We start from the raw sequence: 22034 nt of genomic DNA, 5'->3' as shown, positions 1-22034 counted from the left end.
ACCCAGCCACACATGAAATGACAACTCCCTCCCCCGTGTTCATGCGAGGTAGCATCAGGAAACAACAACCAAGGCCACATTCGTTCACACTCAGTCTCTAGCTGTCATGTGTAATGCACCCAAACCACAGCTCCCTTTCCACATCCAGGGCCCACAAAACTTTCCATGGTTTACCCCAGATGCTTCACCTGCCCTGGTTCAATCCATTGACAGCATGTCAGCCCCGGTATACCACATCATTCCAATTCACTCTATTCCTTGCACGCCTTTCACCCTCTTGTATGTTCAGGCCACAATCACTCAAAATCTTTTTCACTCCATCCTTCCCCCTCCACTTTGGTATACGAGTGGATGAGCCATTCTTCATCTGTTTCATGGCGCTACCTCTGACGTGGGGAACGGCAATCAATTATAGTAAAAAAAAAATTATAAATGCAGTCTTTTGGGATGACAGGGCTTGCTGATTCAAGTGAAAAACTGCATCATTTAGTGACTGAGTATGGAAAAGTATGTGAAAGGAGAAAGTTTAGAGTAAATGTAAATAAGAGCAAGGTTATTAGGTTCAATAGGGTTGAGGGACAAGTTAATTGGGGTGTAAGTTTGGATGGAGAAACATTAGAGGAAGTGAAGTGTTTTAGATATCTGGGAGTGAACGTAGCAGCAAACGGAACCATGGAAGCAGAGGTGAGTCACAGGGTGGGGGAGGGAGCGAAGGTTCTTAGAGCGATGAAGAATGTGTGGAGGGTGAGAACTTTATCTCAGAGCAAAAATGAGTAGGTTTAAAGGAATAGTAGTTCCAACACTTTTATATGGTTGCAAGGCATGGGCTATAGATAGGGGTGTGCGGAATAGGGTGGATGTGTTGGAAATTAAATGTATGAGGACAGTATGTGGTGTGAGGTGGTCTGATCAAGTAGGCAATGAAAGGTTAACAGAGAATTGAGGAAAAAAAAAAAGTACAGTTGTGAGAACAGAGGAGGGTGTGTTGAAAGGGTATGGACATATGGAAAGAATAAGATGTAAGAATGACAAAGATAAATGTGTCAGAGGTGGAGGGAACAAGGAAAAGTGGGAGACCAAATTGGAGGTGGATGGACTGCGTGAAAAAGATTTGAGCGATTGGGGCCTGAACATACAGGAGAGTGACAGGTGTGCAAGGAATAGAGTGAACTGGAATGATGTGGTATACTGGGGTTAACGTGCTGTCAATGTACTAAACCAGGGCCTATGAAACGTCTGAGATACACCACGGAAAGGTCTGTGGGGCCTGGAAGTGGAGAGGGAGCTGTGGTTTCGGTGCATTACACATGACAGCTAGAGACTGAGTGTGAATGAATGTGGCCTTTTTTTAGTCTGTTTTCCTGGTGCTACCTCGCTGAAGTAGGGGGTACCAATGCTATTTCATGTGTGGTGGGATGGCAACAGGAATGGATGAAGGCAGCACAGTATATGTACATGTGTATATACGTATATGTCTATGTAAATGTATGTATACGTTGAAATGTATATGTATGTATATGTGCATGTATGGGCATTTATGTATATAAGTGTGTATGTGGGTGGGTTGGGCCATTCCTCGTCTGTTTCCTTGGGATATCTTGCTGACATGAGACAACAATTAAGTATAACAAATAATAAAGGGGGTGACTGTGTTGTTGACTGGTTGGTAAGATTATTTAATGCATGTATGACTCATGGTGAAGTGACTGAGGATTAGCAGAATGCATGCATAGTGCCACTGTACAAAGGGAAAGGGGACAAAGGTGAGTGTTCAAATTGCAGAGGTATAAGTTTGTTGAGTAATCCTGGGAAATTATATGGGAGAGTATTGATTGAGAGGGTGAAGGCATGTACAGAGCATCAGATTGGGGAAGAGCAGTGTGGTTTCAGAAGTGGTAGAGGATGTGTGGATCAGGTGTTTGCTTTGAAGAATGTATGTGAGAAAGACAAATGGATATGAATGTAGCATTTATGGATTTGGGGAAGGCATATGATAGAGTTGATAGAGATACTCTGTGGAAGGGATTAAGAGTATATGGTGTGGGAGGCAAGTTATTAGAAGCAGTGAAAAGCTTTTATCGAGGATGTAAGGCATGTGTATGAGTAGGAAGAGAGGAAAGTGATTGGTTCTCAGTGAATGTCGGTTTGTGGCAGGGGTGCGTGATGACTCCAAGGTTGTTTAATTTGTTTATGGATAACAAATGGATTTGTATGTAGCATTTATGGATTTGGGGAAGGCATATGATAGAGTTGATAGAGATGCTCTGTGGAAGGGATTAAGAGTATATGGTGTGGGAGGCAAGTTATTAGAAGCAGTGAAAAGTTTTTATCGAGGATGTAAGGCATGTGTACGAGTAGGAAGAGAGGAAAGTGATTGGTTCTCAGTGAATGTCGGTTTGCGGCAGGGTTGCGTGATGTCTCCAAGGTTGTTTAATTTGTTTATGGATAAGGTTGTTACGGAGGTGAATGCAAGAGTTTTTGGAGAGAGTGGCAAGTATACAGTCTATTGTGGATGAGAGGGCTTGGGAAGGGAGTTTGTTGTTAGCTGATGATACAGCGCTGGTGGATGATTCGGGTGAGAAACTGCAGAAGCTGGTAACTGAGTTTGGTAAAGTGGGTGAAAGAAGAAAGCCGAGAGTAAATACGAATAAGAGCAAGGTTATTAGGTACAGTAGGGTTGAGAGACAAGTCAATTGGGAGGTAAGTTTAATGGAGAAAAACTGGAGGAAGTGAAGTGTTTTAGGTATCTACGAGTGGATTTGGCAACAGATGGAACCATGGAAGTGGAAGTGAATCACAGGGTGGGGGAGGGGGTGAAAGTTCTGGGAGCGTTGAAGAGTGTGTGGATGGTTAGAACATCTAGATGAGCAAATATAAGTATATTTGAAGGAATAGTGGTTCCAACAATGCTATATGGTTGTGAAGTGTGGGCTATAGATAGGGTTGTGTGGAGGAGGGTGGATATGCTGGAAATGAGATGTTTAAAGACAATATGTGGTGTGAGGTGGTTTAATCAAGTAAGTAATGAAAGGGTAAGAGAGATGTGTGGTATTAAAAAGAGTGTGGTTGAGAGAGCAGAAGAGGGTGTACTGAAATGGTTTGGTCACATGGAGAGAATGAGTAAGGAAAGATTGACAAAGGGGATATATGTGTCAGAGGTGGAGGGAACTAGGAGAGGTGGGAGACCAAATTGGAGGTGGAAGAATGGAGTGAAAAAGATTTTGAGCAATCAGGGCCTGAGCATGCAGGAGGGTGAAAGGTGTGCAAGGAATAGAGTGAACTGGAATGATGTGGTATACTGGGGTCGACGTGCTGTCAGTGGATTGAACCAGGGCATGTGAATCATCTGGGGTAAACCATGGAAAGTTTTGTGGGGCCTGGATGTGGAAAAGGAGCTGTGATTTCGGTGCATTATACATGAAAGCTAGAGACTGAGTGTGAACAAATGTGGCCTTTGTTGTCTTTTCCTAGCGCTACCTCACATGCGTGTGGGGGGAGTTGTTGTCATTTCATGTGTGGTGGGGTGGCGACAGGAATGAATAAAGGCAGCGAGTATGAACTGCGTACATGTGTATATATGTATATGTCTGTGTATGTATATGTATGTATACGTTGAAATGTATAGGTGTGTATATGTGCGTGAGTGGACGTGTATGTATATACATATGTATGTGGGTGGGTTGGGCCATTCTTTCGTCTGTTTCCTTGCACTACCTCACCAACACCGGAGACAGCGACAAAGTATATAAAAATAATAATAGATATATAATATTATGGTGAGTGAAAAAGAACGAAATCCAGATAGAATTAGGCAGTACAACAGTGTTTTCACCCACCTGTGAGCAAGTATTTTCTCAGATGCTCACAGGGCTCAGTCTGAAAGTGAGAAAATATACTGAGTACAGAAAATGTTTCAATTTACCAATCTTACTAATCATTTATGAAGTGTTACCAGACTGCTCTTCGAAGTGGTTATGTTATGAACAAAAAGTCCCCTATGACAAGGCCGTATCATCGTCAAAAATGTACAAGACTTAAGTCTCGTTAAGGACCCTCTCACTCCAAAGAGTCCATCATTTCCCAGTTGCTGTATAAAGTGCAACCTCAAAGCTGCAGAAGCCCCACAAATGGGGTCCTGGGGTTGTATGATAATAGTATTAATAATAATAATAATAATAATAATAATAATAATAATAATAATAATAATAATAATAATAATATACATACCTTGCCACACATGACACACTCCCTATTCACTGTTAATATACTCCGAAGAACATGATACACACACTTAGGAGGGCAGGTTGCCTCATCATTGGTCCCAGTATCCTTTGCTACCTCCTGCCAATAAGTACAAAATTATCCTCATTAATATCAAAACATCAAACAAGAAATGTATAACATATCTATCTATCTCTGCCTAATACTATCCACATCATAAATAAGACTTAAGTCCTAACATTTACCAGTAATACTTCTGAGTTTGAGAACTTGGGTAGCAGAAGCATCCTGAATTGTGTGTTACAGCAGAGCACAGACTATCTTACACCCAAAATGTCATGACTTCTTAGTATAATATCACTTTTTTTTTTTTTTATTCTCATTAAAACAATGCCAACAGGTTAGTCTTACCATCTCCTAATTATTACAATCAAACATTTATTCTGTTAGTCTTTCACTTTTTTCTTCACATTAATTCCCTTCCACTCTTGTTTCTCATTACAGATAAACCTTTAAATACACAGGAGTCTAACAAACTTATAGCCTCAAGTCACTGGCATCATGCGATGCTAAAAAGCTCTAGGTTTCTGTCTGTCACTGCTTTGCCTTCCAAAAGATCATATTTTTTTTCTAATCACATTACAAACATTCATGATCTTTCTAGTGAACTCTTTCTTGGTGAACACAATCTGTAGGGTTTTCATTTTTCTAAAATATATGCTTCTCCAGCCTTAAGGAGATAATGTTAGGAATCTCCTTTAAAAGAATGGTTTGTCAAGCCTTCAAAAGAAAGTTTATCCACCTCAGGATGTCATATATATACGTTTGTTGATGTATCTGACCATTACATTACTTAACAATTATAACAAGTCGATCATATTTTTCATGACATTAAGAATGTGAAAACTTGGTGCTCCTTATAAGGTGACTATCAGTGGCTGCAATACAGTATGAATCTAATGCTGTATTGCTTTGATATCATATAAACATTATATCAGAAAATCCTTACAATAAACCTAAATACTTTATTATTAACCGAAAAGAATATAAAATCTGAATTTTCTTCAAATCTGTCAACATAGCAAAAACTTAGCGTTATTCTACACATTTTTACCCCAGTGCTCTGATGTTGCTACTGCAAAATGTGACTCTATGAACCTCCATTCTGCAGAGACCGTCCATTCTTCTTTCTGAATTATTTACAGTTTTAATACAAAATGAAATTCATTCTTTAATGCTGACACAGTTTGCTTTATTGTTTTCTATTACAAAAAAATCTTTACTTCTTAGGCCTGATACACACTATATCTACTGTCCCCCTCCCCTCACAGAATGCTCTTGCTCCACTCACATTCATGGGTAATGCACACTTACTACTCCACTCATGCTCAAGCAACTTGTCATCCCAGTCCACTTTTGTCCCAAGCTGTCTCGTGTCAGTGCATCTGGCATTGGGCGAAGATGGATTTTTCTTCGTCTAAGTTGGCTATGATCAACATAGCCCTGGATAGAGAGGAAGAAACAAACAAACAAAATAGGAAAGAAAGAACTTGGCTGCCTCCAGCCAACATTGCAGGAGAGGAAAATTGAAGGGGAATTTCACAACCTCTATCCCAATCTGATTGATATTGAGAGCAAATTCTTTCATAATCCCTTATGGCTGGTTTCTTGGGGCTCATGGAGAAGGATGGAGGGACAGCCTTCCATCTCAATGATGACCAGGCCAAGACTGAAGCGAGAGTGTTGGGTAATGCACACTGTCACTCTTGCTCTGGTCATGGTCCACTCCTTCTCCACTCAAAATATCTTTTGGATGACCGTTGCTCGTGCATGACTGGAGCGAAAGCTAACCATAAGCAATAGTGTGCATGCCCCCATTGAAATACATGTAATATTCAACCAGAGCAAGAGTGAACCATGAATGGACCAGGAGCAGAGATATAGTGTGCATCAGGCCTTAAGTTTGAATCACAATCTCAAGATTTTTTTTACTTTTTTATTAACCAAATCACCTATCAATCTTCCAACTAACACTCAAGGTTTATTTTCATAATCAATTCTCTCATACATTCATCTTTCAAAGAAAGAGCTAATTTCTTGTTTTTTCTGAGTGTTTATTATTGAATTAATACTATTCCTTTGCATGCAGTTTTGAAATGTTTGAACAATGACATATTTCCAAACAGTAATAGAAAATGTTGTTGATAGTAGTGACAGTGTTATCAGGTTCCTAGAGATATCTGTAGATAAGGCATGCAGTCAAATTTCAGCTGGGAATTGAAATGAGGGTGTGAAAATGTAGAGCAACAAATTTTGCTCAGCATAATGTACTAAAGCTGGGCATAATGAAAAGGATATGGGTTAACCCTCAAAACAACTCTGAAAAAAGAAGTGTACCATCCTTCCCATATGCCAGCATTCATAACTGGATACAAACAAAATCCCCAACACGGGAGACATTCTGAGAGTCAAATGCAATATTTGCAACTTTCAGAGAAACTCACACTAAAGATCATATGAAGATGGAGGTCTGGATCCTAAATATATAAACATAACAGATCTGGAAGAAGATGTGGAAGAGTTGGATTGTAAGTAAAAGATTCTCTTGTACAAGTGAGCTCCTCAAAGCTTTGAAAGATATAACAGATGTTTGAATTATCAAGACTGAAAGCCAAAACTTGGTAATTTGCATTTATCATATACCAACAGATACAAGCCATCAAGAATTTACAAACCAAATATATATAGAAACCTTTCATCTTCTTAGAAAACCCCACTTAATAATAATTTTTCATGGAGACTTAAACCTACCCACACATACAATGGCAAGTGATATGAGAAAACACTGCAGCTAAAAATACCAGAAGAAGTGGCTTGGATGGACAGCTGTACAAAGGAGTACTATGTAGACTATGTGGCAAGTTCTTTCTTGGTCAGCAAATAGAGAAAACAGCCAGAAGAAAAGCAAATGGATTTGTATGTAGCATTTATGGATCTGGAGAAGGCATATGACAGAGTTGACAGAGATGCTCTGTGGAAGGTATCAAGAATATATGGTGTGGGGGGTAAGTTGTTAGAAGCAGTGAATAGTTTTTATCGAGGATGTAAGGCATGGGTACAAGTAGGAAGAGAGAAAAGTGATTGGTTGCCAATGAATGTCGGTTTGCGGCAGGGGTGCGTGATGTCTCCATGGTTGCTTAATTTGTTTATGGATGGGGTTGTTAGGGAGGTAAATGCAAGAGTTTTGGAAGAGGGGGGCAAGTATGAAGTCTTTTTGGTATGAGAGGGTTTGGGGAAAGTGAGTCATGTTGCTGATGATACGCGCTGGTGGTGATTCGGGTGAGAAAACTGCAGAAGCTGGTGACTGAGTTTGGAAAAGTGTGGGGAAAGAAAAAGTAAGAGTAAATGTAAATAGAGCAAGGTTATTAGGTTCAGTAGGGTTGAGGGCAAGGGAAAATTGGGGGTTTAGTTTGAATGGAGAAAAACTGGAGGAATAAAGTGTTTTAGATATCTGGGTGGGGAATTGGCAGGCCATGGAAGCGGAAGGGGATCATAGGGTGGGGGAGGGGGCAAAATTCTGGGGGTTGAAGATGTGTAAAAAGGGCGAGAAATTATCTGGGCAAAAATGGGTTTTGTTTGAAGGAATAGTGGTTCCAAAATGTTATATTGTTGCAGGTGTGGGCTATGATAGGGTTGTGCGGCAGGAGGATGGATGTGTTGGAAATGAGATGTTTAAGGACAATGTGGGTGTGAGGTGGTTTGATCGTTTTTATTTAAGTAAGGGTATGAGGATGTTGGAATTAAAAGAGGTGGTTGAGAGAGAGAAGAGGGTTTTTAAAAGGGTTTGGCACTTTGGGAGAGAATGAGTAAAGGAAAAAGATTGAAAAGATTAAAGGGGATGGAAAGGGGGAGGGGGGAAAGGAGAAGGGGGAAAAAGAAAGGGGAAAGATTGGGGGAAAAAAGTTTTTGGTTAAGGGGGGCCAAAACATGCGGGAGGGTTGAAAAGGGAAAGGTTAAGTAATTTGGGAAAACATGGGTTTAGGGGTTGATTTTGGAAAGGGAGAAAAAGGTTTGGCATTAAAACCCTTGGAAAGCTGGTAGTAAAAAAATATTTGGGTTGTGGCTTTATATACCATGTGAGGGGGGGGGGATTTCTTTCGTCTATTTTTGGCGTCCCTGAAAATGGGGAAAGGAAAAAAGCAAAATAATAATAATTTTATATAATTATATAATATATATATATAATATATATATATATATATTATATATTTATATATATTTTTTTTTTTTTTTTTTATACTTAATCACCATCTCCAATGTTAGGATGTAGCGCAAGGAAACAGACGAAAAAATGGTAAAACCCCACCCACATAAACATGCATATCCCTAAATGTCCACACACGTCGTATACAATACCTTATATTTCAACCTTTTCATACATATACCTACACAGACATATACATATATAACATGCACATATTCATGCTTGCTGCCTTCATCCATTCCTGTCGCTCCCTGCCCACATGAAAATAGCAAACACACCCCCACCCCCCCAAGGCAGCACTGGGAAAAAGACAAAAAAAGGCCACATTTGTTCACATCACACTCAGTCTCTAGCTGTCATGTGTAATGCACTGAAAACACAGCTCCCTTTCCATTTCAAGCCCCACAAAACTTTCCATGGTTTTACCCCTATGATCCATTTCCGCTTCCAGGGTTTCCCATCCGCTGCCAGATCCACTCCCAGATATCTAAAACACTTCACTTCCTCCAGTTTTTCTCCATTCAAACTCACCTCCCAATTGACTTGACCCTCAACCCTACTGTACCTAATAACCTTGCTCTTATTCACATTTACTCTTAACTTTCTTCTTTCACACACTTTACCAAACTCAGTCGCCAGCTTCTGCAGTTTCTCACATGAATCAGCCACCAGCGCTGTATCATCAGCGAACAACAACTGACTCACTTCCCAAGCTCTCTCATCCCCAAGACTTCATACTTGCCCCTCTTTCCAAAACTCTTGCATTCACCTCTCTAACAACCCCATCCATAAACAAATTAAACAACCATGGAGACATCACACACCCCTGCCGCAAACCTACATTCACTGAGAACCAATCACTTTCCTCTCTTCCTACACGTACACATGCCTTACATCCTCGATAAAAACTTTTCACTGCTTCTAACAACTTGCCTCCCACACCATATATTCTTAATACCTTCCACAGAGCATCTCTATCAACTCTATCATATGCCTTCTCCAGATCCATAAATACTACATACAAATCCATTTGCTTTTCTAAGTATTTCTCACATACATTCTTCAAAGCACACACCTGATCCACACATCCTCTACCACTTCTGAAACCACACTGCTCTTCCCCAATCTGATGCTCTGTACATGCCTTCACCCTCTCAATCAATATCCTCCCATATAATTTACCAGGAATACTCAACAAACTTATACCTCTGTAATTTGAGCACTCACTCTTATCCCCTTTGCCTTTGTACAATGGCACTATGCACTAACTATATATATATATATATATATATATATATATATATATATATATATATATATATATATATATATATATTCATTATACTTTGACGCTGTCTCCTGCGTTAGTGAGGTAGCGCAAGGAAACAGACGAAAGAATGACCCAACCCACCCACATACTCATGTATATACATAATGCCCACACACACACATATACATACTTATACATTTCGATGTATACATACATATACATATATACACATGTACATATTCATACATGCTGCCTTCATCCATTCCTGCCGCCACCCAGCCACACATGAAATGACAACTCCCTCCCCCGTGTTCATGCGAGGTAGCATCAGGAAACAACAACCAAGGCCACATTCGTTCACACTCAGTCTCTAGCTGTCATGTGTAATGCACCCAAACCACAGCTCCCTTTCCACATCCAGGGCCCACAAAACTTTCCATGGTTTACCCCAGATGCTTCACCTGCCCTGGTTCAATCCATTGACAGCATGTCAGCCCCGGTATACCACATCATTCCAATTCACTCTATTCCTTGCACGCCTTTCACCCTCTTGTATGTTCAGGCCACAATCACTCAAAATCTTTTTCACTCCATCCTTCCCCCTCCACTTTGGTATACGAGTGGATGAGCCATTCTTCATCTGTTTCATGGCGCTACCTCTGACGTGGGGAACGGCAATCAATTATAGTAAAAAAAAAATTATAAATGCAGTCTGTTGGGATGACAGGGCTTGCTGATTCAAGTGAAAAACTGCATCATTTAGTGACTGAGTATGGAAAAGTATGTGAAAGGAGAAAGTTTAGAGTAAATGTAAATAAGAGCAAGGTTATTAGGTTCAATAGGGTTGAGGGACAAGTTAATTGGGGTGTAAGTTTGGATGGAGAAACATTAGAGGAAGTGAAGTGTTTTAGATATCTGGGAGTGAACGTAGCAGCAAACGGAACCATGGAAGCAGAGGTGAGTCACAGGGTGGGGGAGGGAGCGAAGGTTCTTAGAGCGATGAAGAATGTGTGGAGGGTGAGAACTTTATCTCAGAGCAAAAATGAGTAGGTTTAAAGGAATAGTAGTTCCAACACTTTTATATGGTTGCAAGGCATGGGCTATAGATAGGGGTGTGCGGAATAGGGTGGATGTGTTGGAAATTAAATGTATGAGGACAGTATGTGGTGTGAGGTGGTCTGATCAAGTAGGCAATGAAAGGTTAACAGAGAATTGAGGAAAAAAAAAAAGTACAGTTGTGAGAACAGAGGAGGGTGTGTTGAAAGGGTATGGACATATGGAAAGAATAAGATGTAAGAATGACAAAGATAAATGTGTCAGAGGTGGAGGGAACAAGGAAAAGTGGGAGACCAAATTGGAGGTGGATGGACTGCGTGAAAAAGATTTGAGCGATTGGGGCCTGAACATACAGGAGAGTGACAGGTGTGCAAGGAATAGAGTGAACTGGAATGATGTGGTATACTGGGGTTAACGTGCTGTCAATGTACTAAACCAGGGCCTATGAAACGTCTGAGATACACCACGGAAAGGTCTGTGGGGCCTGGAAGTGGAGAGGGAGCTGTGGTTTCGGTGCATTACACATGACAGCTAGAGACTGAGTGTGAATGAATGTGGCCTTTTTTTAGTCTGTTTTCCTGGTGCTACCTCGCTGAAGTAGGGGGTACCAATGCTATTTCATGTGTGGTGGGATGGCAACAGGAATGGATGAAGGCAGCACAGTATATGTACATGTGTATATACGTATATGTCTATGTAAATGTATGTATACGTTGAAATGTATATGTATGTATATGTGCATGTATGGGCATTTATGTATATAAGTGTGTATGTGGGTGGGTTGGGCCATTCCTCGTCTGTTTCCTTGGGATATCTTGCTGACATGAGACAACAATTAAGTATAACAAATAATAAAGGGGGTGACTGTGTTGTTGACTGGTTGGTAAGATTATTTAATGCATGTATGACTCATGGTGAAGTGACTGAGGATTAGCAGAATGCATGCATAGTGCCACTGTACAAAGGGAAAGGGGACAAAGGTGAGTGTTCAAATTGCAGAGGTATAAGTTTGTTGAGTAATCCTGGGAAATTATATGGGAGAGTATTGATTGAGAGGGTGAAGGCATGTACAGAGCATCAGATTGGGGAAGAGCAGTGTGGTTTCAGAAGTGGTAGAGGATGTGTGGATCAGGTGTTTGCTTTGAAGAATGTATGTGAGAAAGACAAATGGATATGAATGTAGCATTTATGGATTTGGGGAAGGCATATGATAGAGTTGATAGAGATACTCTGTGGAAGGGATTAAGAGTATATGGTGTGGGAGGCAAGTTATTAGAAGCAGTGAAAAGCTTTTATCGAGGATGTAAGGCATGTGTATGAGTAGGAAGAGAGGAAAGTGATTGGTTCTCAGTGAATGTCGGTTTGTGGCAGGGGTGCGTGATGACTCCAAGGTTGTTTAATTTGTTTATGGATAACAAATGGATTTGTATGTAGCATTTATGGATTTGGGGAAGGCATATGATAGAGTTGATAGAGATGCTCTGTGGAAGGGATTAAGAGTATATGGTGTGGGAGGCAAGTTATTAGAAGCAGTGAAAAGTTTTTATCGAGGATGTAAGGCATGTGTACGAGTAGGAAGAGAGGAAAGTGATTGGTTCTCAGTGAATGTCGGTTTGCGGCAGGGTTGCGTGATGTCTCCAAGGTTGTTTAATTTGTTTATGGATAAGGTTGTTACGGAGGTGAATGCAAGAGTTTTGGAGAGAGTGGCAAGTATACAGTCTATTGTGGATGAGAGGGCTTGGGAAGGGAGTTTGTTGTTAGCTGATGATACAGCGCTGGTGGATGATTCGGGTGAGAAACTGCAGAAGCTGGTAACTGAGTTTGGTAAAGTGGGTGAAAGAAGAAAGCCGAGAGTAAATACGAATAAGAGCAAGGTTATTAGGTACAGTAGGGTTGAGAGACAAGTCAATTGGGAGGTAAGTTTAATGGAGAAAAACTGGAGGAAGTGAAGTGTTTTAGGTATCTACGAGTGGATTTGGCAACAGATGGAACCATGGAAGTGGAAGTGAATCACAGGGTGGGGGAGGGGGTGAAAGTTCTGGGAGCGTTGAAGAGTGTGTGGATGGTTAGAACATCTAGATGAGCAAATATAAGTATATTTGAAGGAATAGTGGTTCCAACAATGCTATATGGTTGTGAAGTGTGGGCTATAGATAGGGTTGTGTGGAGGAGGGTGGATATGCTGGAAATGAGATGTTTAAAGACAATATGTGGTGTGAGGTGGTTTAATCAAGTAAGTAATGAAAGGGTAAGAGAGATGTGTGGTATTAAAAAGAGTGTGGTTGAGAGAGCAGAAGAGGGTGTACTGAAATGGTTTGGTCACATGGAGAGAATGAGTAAGGAAAGATTGACAAAGGGGATATATGTGTCAGAGGTGGAGGGAACTAGGAGAGGTGGGAGACCAAATTGGAGGTGGAAGAATGGAGTGAAAAAGATTTTGAGCAATCAGGGCCTGAGCATGCAGGAGGGTGAAAGGTGTGCAAGGAATAGAGTGAACTGGAATGATGTGGTATACTGGGGTCGACGTGCTGTCAGTGGATTGAACCAGGGCATGTGAATCATCTGGGGTAAACCATGGAAAGTTTTGTGGGGCCTGGATGTGGAAAAGGAGCTGTGATTTCGGTGCATTATACATGAAAGCTAGAGACTGAGTGTGAACAAATGTGGCCTTTGTTGTCTTTTCCTAGCGCTACCTCACATGCGTGTGGGGGGAGTTGTTGTCATTTCATGTGTGGTGGGGTGGCGACAGGAATGAATAAAGGCAGCGAGTATGAACTGCGTACATGTGTATATATGTATATGTCTGTGTATGTATATGTATGTATACGTTGAAATGTATAGGTGTGTATATGTGCGTGAGTGGACGTGTATGTATATACATATGTATGTGGGTGGGTTGGGCCATTCTTTCGTCTGTTTCCTTGCACTACCTCACCAACACCGGAGACAGCGACAAAGTATATAAAAATAATAATAGATATATAATATTATGGTGAGTGAAAAAGAACGAAATCCAGATAGAATTAGGCAGTACAACAGTGTTTTCACCCACCTGTGAGCAAGTATTTTCTCAGATGCTCACAGGGCTCAGTCTGAAAGTGAGAAAATATACTGAGTACAGAAAATGTTTCAATTTACCAATCTTACTAATCATTTATGAAGTGTTACCAGACTGCTCTTCGAAGTGGTTATGTTATGAACAAAAAGTCCCCTATGACAAGGCCGTATCATCGTCAAAAATGTACAAGACTTAAGTCTCGTTAAGGACCCTCTCACTCCAAAGAGTCCATCATTTCCCAGTTGCTGTATAAAGTGCAACCTCAAAGCTGCAGAAGCCCCACAAATGGGGTCCTGGGGTTGTATGATAATAGTATTAATAATAATAATAATAATAATAATAATAATAATAATAATAATAATAATAATAATAATAATATACATACCTTGCCACACATGACACACTCCCTATTCACTGTTAATATACTCCGAAGAACATGATACACACACTTAGGAGGGCAGGTTGCCTCATCATTGGTCCCAGTATCCTTTGCTACCTCCTGCCAATAAGTACAAAATTATCCTCATTAATATCAAAACATCAAACAAGAAATGTATAACATATCTATCTATCTCTGCCTAATACTATCCACATCATAAATAAGACTTAAGTCCTAACATTTACCAGTAATACTTCTGAGTTTGAGAACTTGGGTAGCAGAAGCATCCTGAATTGTGTGTTACAGCAGAGCACAGACTATCTTACACCCAAAATGTCATGACTTCTTAGTATAATATCACTTTTTTTTTTTTTTATTCTCATTAAAACAATGCCAACAGGTTAGTCTTACCATCTCCTAATTATTACAATCAAACATTTATTCTGTTAGTCTTTCACTTTTTTCTTCACATTAATTCCCTTCCACTCTTGTTTCTCATTACAGATAAACCTTTAAATACACAGGAGTCTAACAAACTTATAGCCTCAAGTCACTGGCATCATGCGATGCTAAAAAGCTCTAGGTTTCTGTCTGTCACTGCTTTGCCTTCCAAAAGATCATATTTTTTTTCTAATCACATTACAAACATTCATGATCTTTCTAGTGAACTCTTTCTTGGTGAACACAATCTGTAGGGTTTTCATTTTTCTAAAATATATGCTTCTCCAGCCTTAAGGAGATAATGTTAGGAATCTCCTTTAAAAGAATGGTTTGTCAAGCCTTCAAAAGAAAGTTTATCCACCTCAGGATGTCATATATATACGTTTGTTGATGTATCTGACCATTACATTACTTAACAATTATAACAAGTCGATCATATTTTTCATGACATTAAGAATGTGAAAACTTGGTGCTCCTTATAAGGTGACTATCAGTGGCTGCAATACAGTATGAATCTAATGCTGTATTGCTTTGATATCATATAAACATTATATCAGAAAATCCTTACAATAAACCTAAATACTTTATTATTAACCGAAAAGAATATAAAATCTGAATTTTCTTCAAATCTGTCAACATAGCAAAAACTTAGCGTTATTCTACACATTTTTACCCCAGTGCTCTGATGTTGCTACTGCAAAATGTGACTCTATGAACCTCCATTCTGCAGAGACCGTCCATTCTTCTTTCTGAATTATTTACAGTTTTAATACAAAATGAAATTCATTCTTTAATGCTGACACAGTTTGCTTTATTGTTTTCTATTACAAAAAAATCTTTACTTCTTAGGCCTGATACACACTATATCTACTGTCCCCCTCCCCTCACAGAATGCTCTTGCTCCACTCACATTCATGGGTAATGCACACTTACTACTCCACTCATGCTCAAGCAACTTGTCATCCCAGTCCACTTTTGTCCCAAGCTGTCTCGTGTCAGTGCATCTGGCATTGGGCGAAGATGGATTTTTCTTCGTCTAAGTTGGCTATGATCAACATAGCCCTGGATAGAGAGGAAGAAACAAACAAACAAAATAGGAAAGAAAGAACTTGGCTGCCTCCAGCCAACATTGCAGGAGAGGAAAATTGAAGGGGAATTTCACAACCTCTATCCCAATCTGATTGATATTGAGAGCAAATTCTTTCATAATCCCTTATGGCTGGTTTCTTGGGGCTCATGGAGAAGGATGGAGGGACAGCCTTCCATCTCAATGATGACCAGGCCAAGACTGAAGCGAGAGTGTTGGGTAATGCACACTGTCACTCTTGCTCTGGTCATGGTCCACTCCTTCTCCACTCAAAATATCTTTTGGATGACCGTTGCTCGTGCATGACTGGAGCGAAAGCTAACCATAAGCAATAGTGTGCATGCCCCCATTGAAATACATGTAATATTCAACCAGAGCAAGAGTGAACCATGAATGGACCAGGAGCAGAGATATAGTGTGCATCAGGCCTTAAGTTTGAATCACAATCTCAAGATTTTTTTTACTTTTTTATTAACCAAATCACCTATCAATCTTCCAACTAACACTCAAGGTTTATTTTCATAATCAATTCTCTCATACATTCATCTTTCAAAGAAAGAGCTAATTTCTTGTTTTTTCTGAGTGTTTATTATTGAATTAATACTATTCCTTTGCATGCAGTTTTGAAATGTTTGAACAATGACATATTTCCAAACAGTAATAGAAAATGTTGTTGATAGTAGTGACAGTGTTATCAGGTTCCTAGAGATATCTGTAGATAAGGCATGCAGTCAAATTTCAGCTGGGAATTGAAATGAGGGTGTGAAAATGTAGAGCAACAAATTTTGCTCAGCATAATGTACTAAAGCTGGGCATAATGAAAAGGATATGGGTTAACCCTCAAAACAACTCTGAAAAAAGAAGTGTACCATCCTTCCCATATGCCAGCATTCATAACTGGATACAAACAAAATCCCCAACACGGAGACATTCTGAGAGTCAAATGCAATATTTGCAACTTTCAGAGAAACTCACACTAAAGATCATATGAAGATGGAGGTCTGGATCCTAAATATATAAACATAACAGATCTGGAAGAAGATGTGGAAGAGTTGGATTGTAAGTAAAAGATTCTCTTGTACAAGTGAGCTCCTCAAAGCTTTGAAAGATATAACAGATGTTTGAATTATCAAGACTGAAAGCCAAAACTTGGTAATTTGCATTTATCATATACCAACAGATACAAGCCATCAAGAATTTACAAACCAAATATATATAGAAACCTTTCATCTTCTTAGAAAACCCCACTTAATAATAATTTTTCATGGAGACTTAAACCTACCACACATACAATGGCAAGTGATATGAGAAAACACTGCAGCTAAAAATACCAGAAGAAGTGGCTTGGATGGACAGCTGTACAAAGGAGTACTATGTAGACTATGTGGCAAGTTCTTTCTTGGTCAGCAAATAGAGAAAACAGCCAGAAGAAAAGCAAATGGATTTGTATGTAGCATTTATGGATCTGGAGAAGGCATATGACAGAGTTGACAGAGATGCTCTGTGGAAGGTATCAAGAATATATGGTGTGGGGGGTAAGTTGTTAGAAGCAGTGAATAGTTTTTATCGAGGATGTAAGGCATGGGTACAAGTAGGAAGAGAGAAAAGTGATTGGTTGCCAATGAATGTCGGTTTGCGGCAGGGGTGCGTGATGTCTCCATGGTTGCTTAATTTGTTTATGGATGGGGTTGTTAGGGAGGTGAATGCAAGAGTTTTGGAGAAAGGGGCAAGTATGCAGTCTGTTGTGGATGAGAGCTTGAGAAGTGAGTCAGTTGTTGTTCGCTGATGATACAGCGCTGGTGGCTGATTCGGGTGAGAAACTGCAGAAGCTTGGGACTGAGTTTGGTAAAGTGTGCGAAAGAAGAAAGCTGAGAGTAAACATGAATAAATGCAAGGTACAATAGGGTTGATGGACAAGTCAATTGGGAGGTAAGCTTGAATAGAGAAAAACTGGAGAAAGTGAAGTGTTTTAGATATCTGGGAGTGGATTTGGCAGCAGATGGAACCATGTAAGCAGAAGTGAGTCATAGGGTGGGGCAGGGGGCAAAAGTTATGGGAGCGTTGAAGAATGGGTATGTTTGAAGGAATACTTGTTCCAACAATGTTATATGGTTGCGAGGCGTGGGCTATAGATAGATTTGTGTGGAGGGTGGATGTGTTGCAAATGAGATGTTTGAGGACAATATGTGGTGTGAGGTGGTTTGATTGAGTAAGTAATGAAAGGGTAAGAGAGATGTGTGGAAATAAAAGAGTGTAGTTGAGAGAGCAGCAGAGGGTGTTTTGAAATGGTTTGGTCACATGGAGAGAATGAGAGGAAAGATTGACAAAGAGGATACATGTGTCAGAGGTGGAGGGAACGAGAAGTGGGAGACCAAATTGGAGGTGGAAAGATGGAGTGAAAAAGATTTTGAGTGATCGGGGCCTGAACATGCAGGAGAGTGAAAGTTGTGCAAGGAATAGGGTCGACGTGCTGTCAATGGATTGAACCAGAGCATGTGAAGCGTTTGAGGTAAACCATGAAAAGTTTTAGTGGGGCCTGGATGTGGAAAGGGAGCTGTGGTTTTGGTGCATTATACATGAAAGCTAGAGACTGAGTGTGAACAAATGTGGCCTTTGTTGTTTTTTCCTAGTGCTACTTAGCGCACATGCAGAGGGATGGGGTTTTCATAGTCATTTCATGTGTGGTGGGGTGGCGACGGGAATGAATAAAGGCAGCAAGTATGAATTATATACATGTGTATATATGTGTATGTCTGTGTATGTATATGTGCGTGTGTGGACATGTATGTATATACATGTGTATGTGGGTGGGTTGGGCCATTCTTTCATCTGTTTCCTTGCGCTTCCTCGCTAACGCAAGAGACAGCAACAAAGTATAATAAAAACAAATAAAAAAATATACTTTTCATATATAATGCAGTGTTAGCAGGAGTCAGTCTGACCAAAGAAAGGGTAAATCTATTCTTGTAAAATTTTTTTATTATTTTTTTTATTATACTTTGTCGCTGTCTCCCGCGTTTGCGAGGTAGCGCAAGGAAACAGACGAAAGAAATGGCCCAACCCCCCCCCCATACACATGTATATACATACGTCCACACACGCAAATATACATACCTACACAGCTTTCCATGGTTTACCCCAGACGCTTCACATGCCTTGATTCAATCCACTGACAGCACGTCAACCCCGGTATACCACATCGCTCCAATTCACTCTATTCTTTGCCCTCCTTTCACCCTCCTGCATGTTCAGGCCCCGATCACACAAAATCTTTTTCACTCCATCTTTCCACCTCCAATTTGGTCTCCCTCTTCTCCTCGTTCCCTCCACCTCCGACACATATATCCTCTTGGTCAATCTTTCCTCACTCATTCTCTCCATGTGCCCAAACCACTTCAAAACACCCTCTTCTGCTCTCTCAACCACGCTCTTTTTATTTCCACACATCTCTCTTACCCTTACGTTACTCACTCGATCAAACCACCTCACACCACACATTGTCCTCAAACATCTCATTTCCAGCACATCCATCCTCCTGCGCACAACTCTATCCATAGCCCACGCCTCGCAACCATACAACATTGTTGGAACCACTATTCCTTCAAACATACCCATTTTTGCTTTCCGAGATAATGTTCTCGACTTCCACACATTCTTCAAGGCCCCCAGAATTTTCGCCCCCTCCCCCACCCTATGATCCACTTCCGCTTCCATGGTTCCATCCGCTGCCAGATCCACTCCCAGATATCTAAAACACTTCACTTCCTCCAGTTTTTCTCCATTCAAACTCACCTCCCAATTGACTTGACCCTCAACCCTACTGTACCTAATAACCTTGCTCTTATTCACATTTACTCTTAACTTTCTTCTTCCACACACTTTACCAAACTCAGTCACCAGCTTCTGCAGTTTCTCACATGAATCAGCCACCAGTGCTGTATCATCAGCGAACAACTGACTCACTTCCCAAGCTCTCTCATCCCCAACAGACTTCATACTTGCCCCTCTTTCCAAAACTCTTGCATTTACCTCCCTAACAACCCCATCCATAAACAAATTAAACAACCATGGAGACATCACACACCCCTGCCACAAACCTACATTCACTGAGAACCAATCACTTTCCTCTCTTCCTACATGTACACATGCCTTACATCCTCGATAAAAACTTTTCACTGCTTCTAACAACTTTCCTCCCACACCATATATTCTTAATACCTTCCACAGAGCATCTCTATCAACTCTATCATATGCCTTCTCCAGATCCATAAATGCTACATACAAATCCATTTGCTTTTCTAAGTATTTCTCACATACATTCTTCAAAGCAAACACCTGATCCACACATCCTCTACCACTTCTGAAACCACACTGCTCTTCCCCAATCTGATGCTCTGTACATGCCTTCACCCTCTCAATCAATACCCTCCCATATAATTTACCAGGAATACTCAACAAACTTATACCTCTGTATGTATGACCAATGTAGGGATAAGAAGCACACAAAATAGTAATTTTCATTTTGACAATTCATGGAAAAAATTTTGTTTCCCTTTGTTTAATGAAAATATTTCCTGAACTAAATGTGGTCAAGTCAAAGGTGTGTTTGTTTGCCTTACATAATAAGCAAATCATACCATCAGGCCTTTATGATGCTATAGGTTGGACTATCAAAGGGCAAATCTATTCTTGTACAAAATGTATGACCAATGTAAGGATAAGAAGCACACCAAATAGTAATTTTCATTTTGACTATTCATGCAAAAAATTTGTTTCCCTTTGTTTATTGAAAATATTTCCTGAACTAAATATGGTCAAGTCAAAGGTGCGTTTGCTTGACTTAATAGGCAAATCATACCATCAGGCCTTTATGATTCTATAGGTTGGACTATCAACATAATTCTTGTAATTTAGATATCTATTACAAACCCTCAAAAAATTCTGGGCTCGTGTGATAAATTATTAGGGAGTAAGAATTTTATCAACATATCTCTTGTGCATCATAAGAGGCAGCTACCAGCAGTAAAGCAGGGGAAAGAAGACATTCCCTCTTGTATCAACACTCAAAAAACAGAAAACATGAGAACCATGCAAGGATTTATTCTCAAGATCTTAGGCTGGGGCATCTGAATGAACATGGATGTAATCAGAACAAGGGAGAAATAAATGCTAGGTTTGTTTAAAAAAGAGAGAGATGGCATGACCCATGGAGAAGCTTTGGTACTCTGTGCAATAACTCTTAACTGCCAACAATCCATCCCCATCCCCCAAGCTTCAAAAACGATATATTTTTGATAAATAAGTGCCAAAAAAATATCAAAATCTTTATATTTTCTTCTTAATGAATTGTGTGTTTCGCCTAAACTCCTTGTTTACAGAAAAAAGATCCTCTGCTGGCCAATCCTAGATATGCAAAAACAGAACTGCAACTTTTTACTTATAACATTACAAATTTTCAAAATGTTAAAAAAAGATTTCTGAATTTCTTTTCATAAGTAGAAGAAAAATAAGTAAAGTCAATGACTCACCATATGAAGTGATCACAAGGAGAGGATGTAGATTTATCTTGATCACTTCATATGCCCTCGTTTAGCCCACAGACAGTGTCACCCTCACATATCATATTAGTGACATACCTCACATATATTAATCACATCCTCCTGAATATTAGGAGGGCTCAATAACATGAAGCCTTCACTCCATCCTTTCATCTCAGTCGTCCCCTTACCCTTGCTCTATCTATTTCCATCAAGCAGATCCTATATATCAGTCTTTCTTAGCTCATCTTCTCCATATGCTTGAACTTGTTCAGCATGACTTGATCAGCTCTCGATCAAAGTGTGCTTACCGCTACACTTCTTTCCTACATTCTTTTACAAGATCAACCTATTCCACATTAAAAATATCTTTCTCAGGGGTTTAAGTTCAAATGAGAACACCTCTTCCATTTTTTCTTTTTGCTGGCATTCAAGGTCCAAGACTAACATCCACACAAAACTGTCTGGACTACTACAGCTACCTTCAAACACATCCATCTTTGCCTTAACAGACACTCCTTGGTTAACCCAGAGCCTCAGCCCACTCTTCCACCCTATCTTTCAGTTCAGCCCACACCGTAGTTTTATCCATTGTCATTTCCACTCCCGTGTGCTTTCAACATTCCACTTCCTCTAGAATCTCCTATTCAAACTTACACTCGCACCATCATCTCTCACTTCCCTACTGTACCTCATCACTTTACTTTTGGTCATATTTTTA

General features: G+C 40.0%; 2 protein-coding genes across 7 annotated transcripts in view; both read right to left on the bottom strand.

Moving 5' to 3' along the window:
* LOC139758830 (zinc finger MYM-type protein 4-like) overlaps positions 1–4361 on the bottom strand; it is a 58530-nt gene extending 54169 nt beyond the window's left edge. The window contains exon 1 of the mRNA XM_071680674.1: positions 4228–4361. Within this exon, the coding sequence (XP_071536775.1) occupies positions 4228–4239 (12 nt within the window). The 5' untranslated portion in view covers positions 4240–4361. The remainder of the gene's footprint in view (positions 1–4227) is intronic.
* A 9755-nt stretch (positions 4362–14116) lies between these two features.
* Positions 14117–22034, bottom strand: part of LOC139758828 (uncharacterized) — a 28859-nt gene continuing 20941 nt past the window's right edge. For all 6 annotated transcript variants that reach the window (XM_071680667.1, XM_071680666.1, XM_071680671.1 and 3 more), the window contains one exon: positions 14117–14368. In XM_071680667.1, coding sequence (XP_071536768.1) covers positions 14132–14368 — 237 coding nt within the window. In that variant the 3' untranslated portion in view covers positions 14117–14131. The remainder of the gene's footprint in view (positions 14369–22034) is intronic.

The sequence above is a fragment of the Panulirus ornatus genome, chromosome 31 (genome assembly GCF_036320965.1).
Source record: "Panulirus ornatus isolate Po-2019 chromosome 31, ASM3632096v1, whole genome shotgun sequence".
Taxonomy (NCBI): Eukaryota; Metazoa; Arthropoda; class Malacostraca; order Decapoda; family Palinuridae; genus Panulirus; species Panulirus ornatus.
Note: the sequence above shows the minus strand (reverse complement) of the source record. Positions and strands in the feature narration are given on the sequence as shown.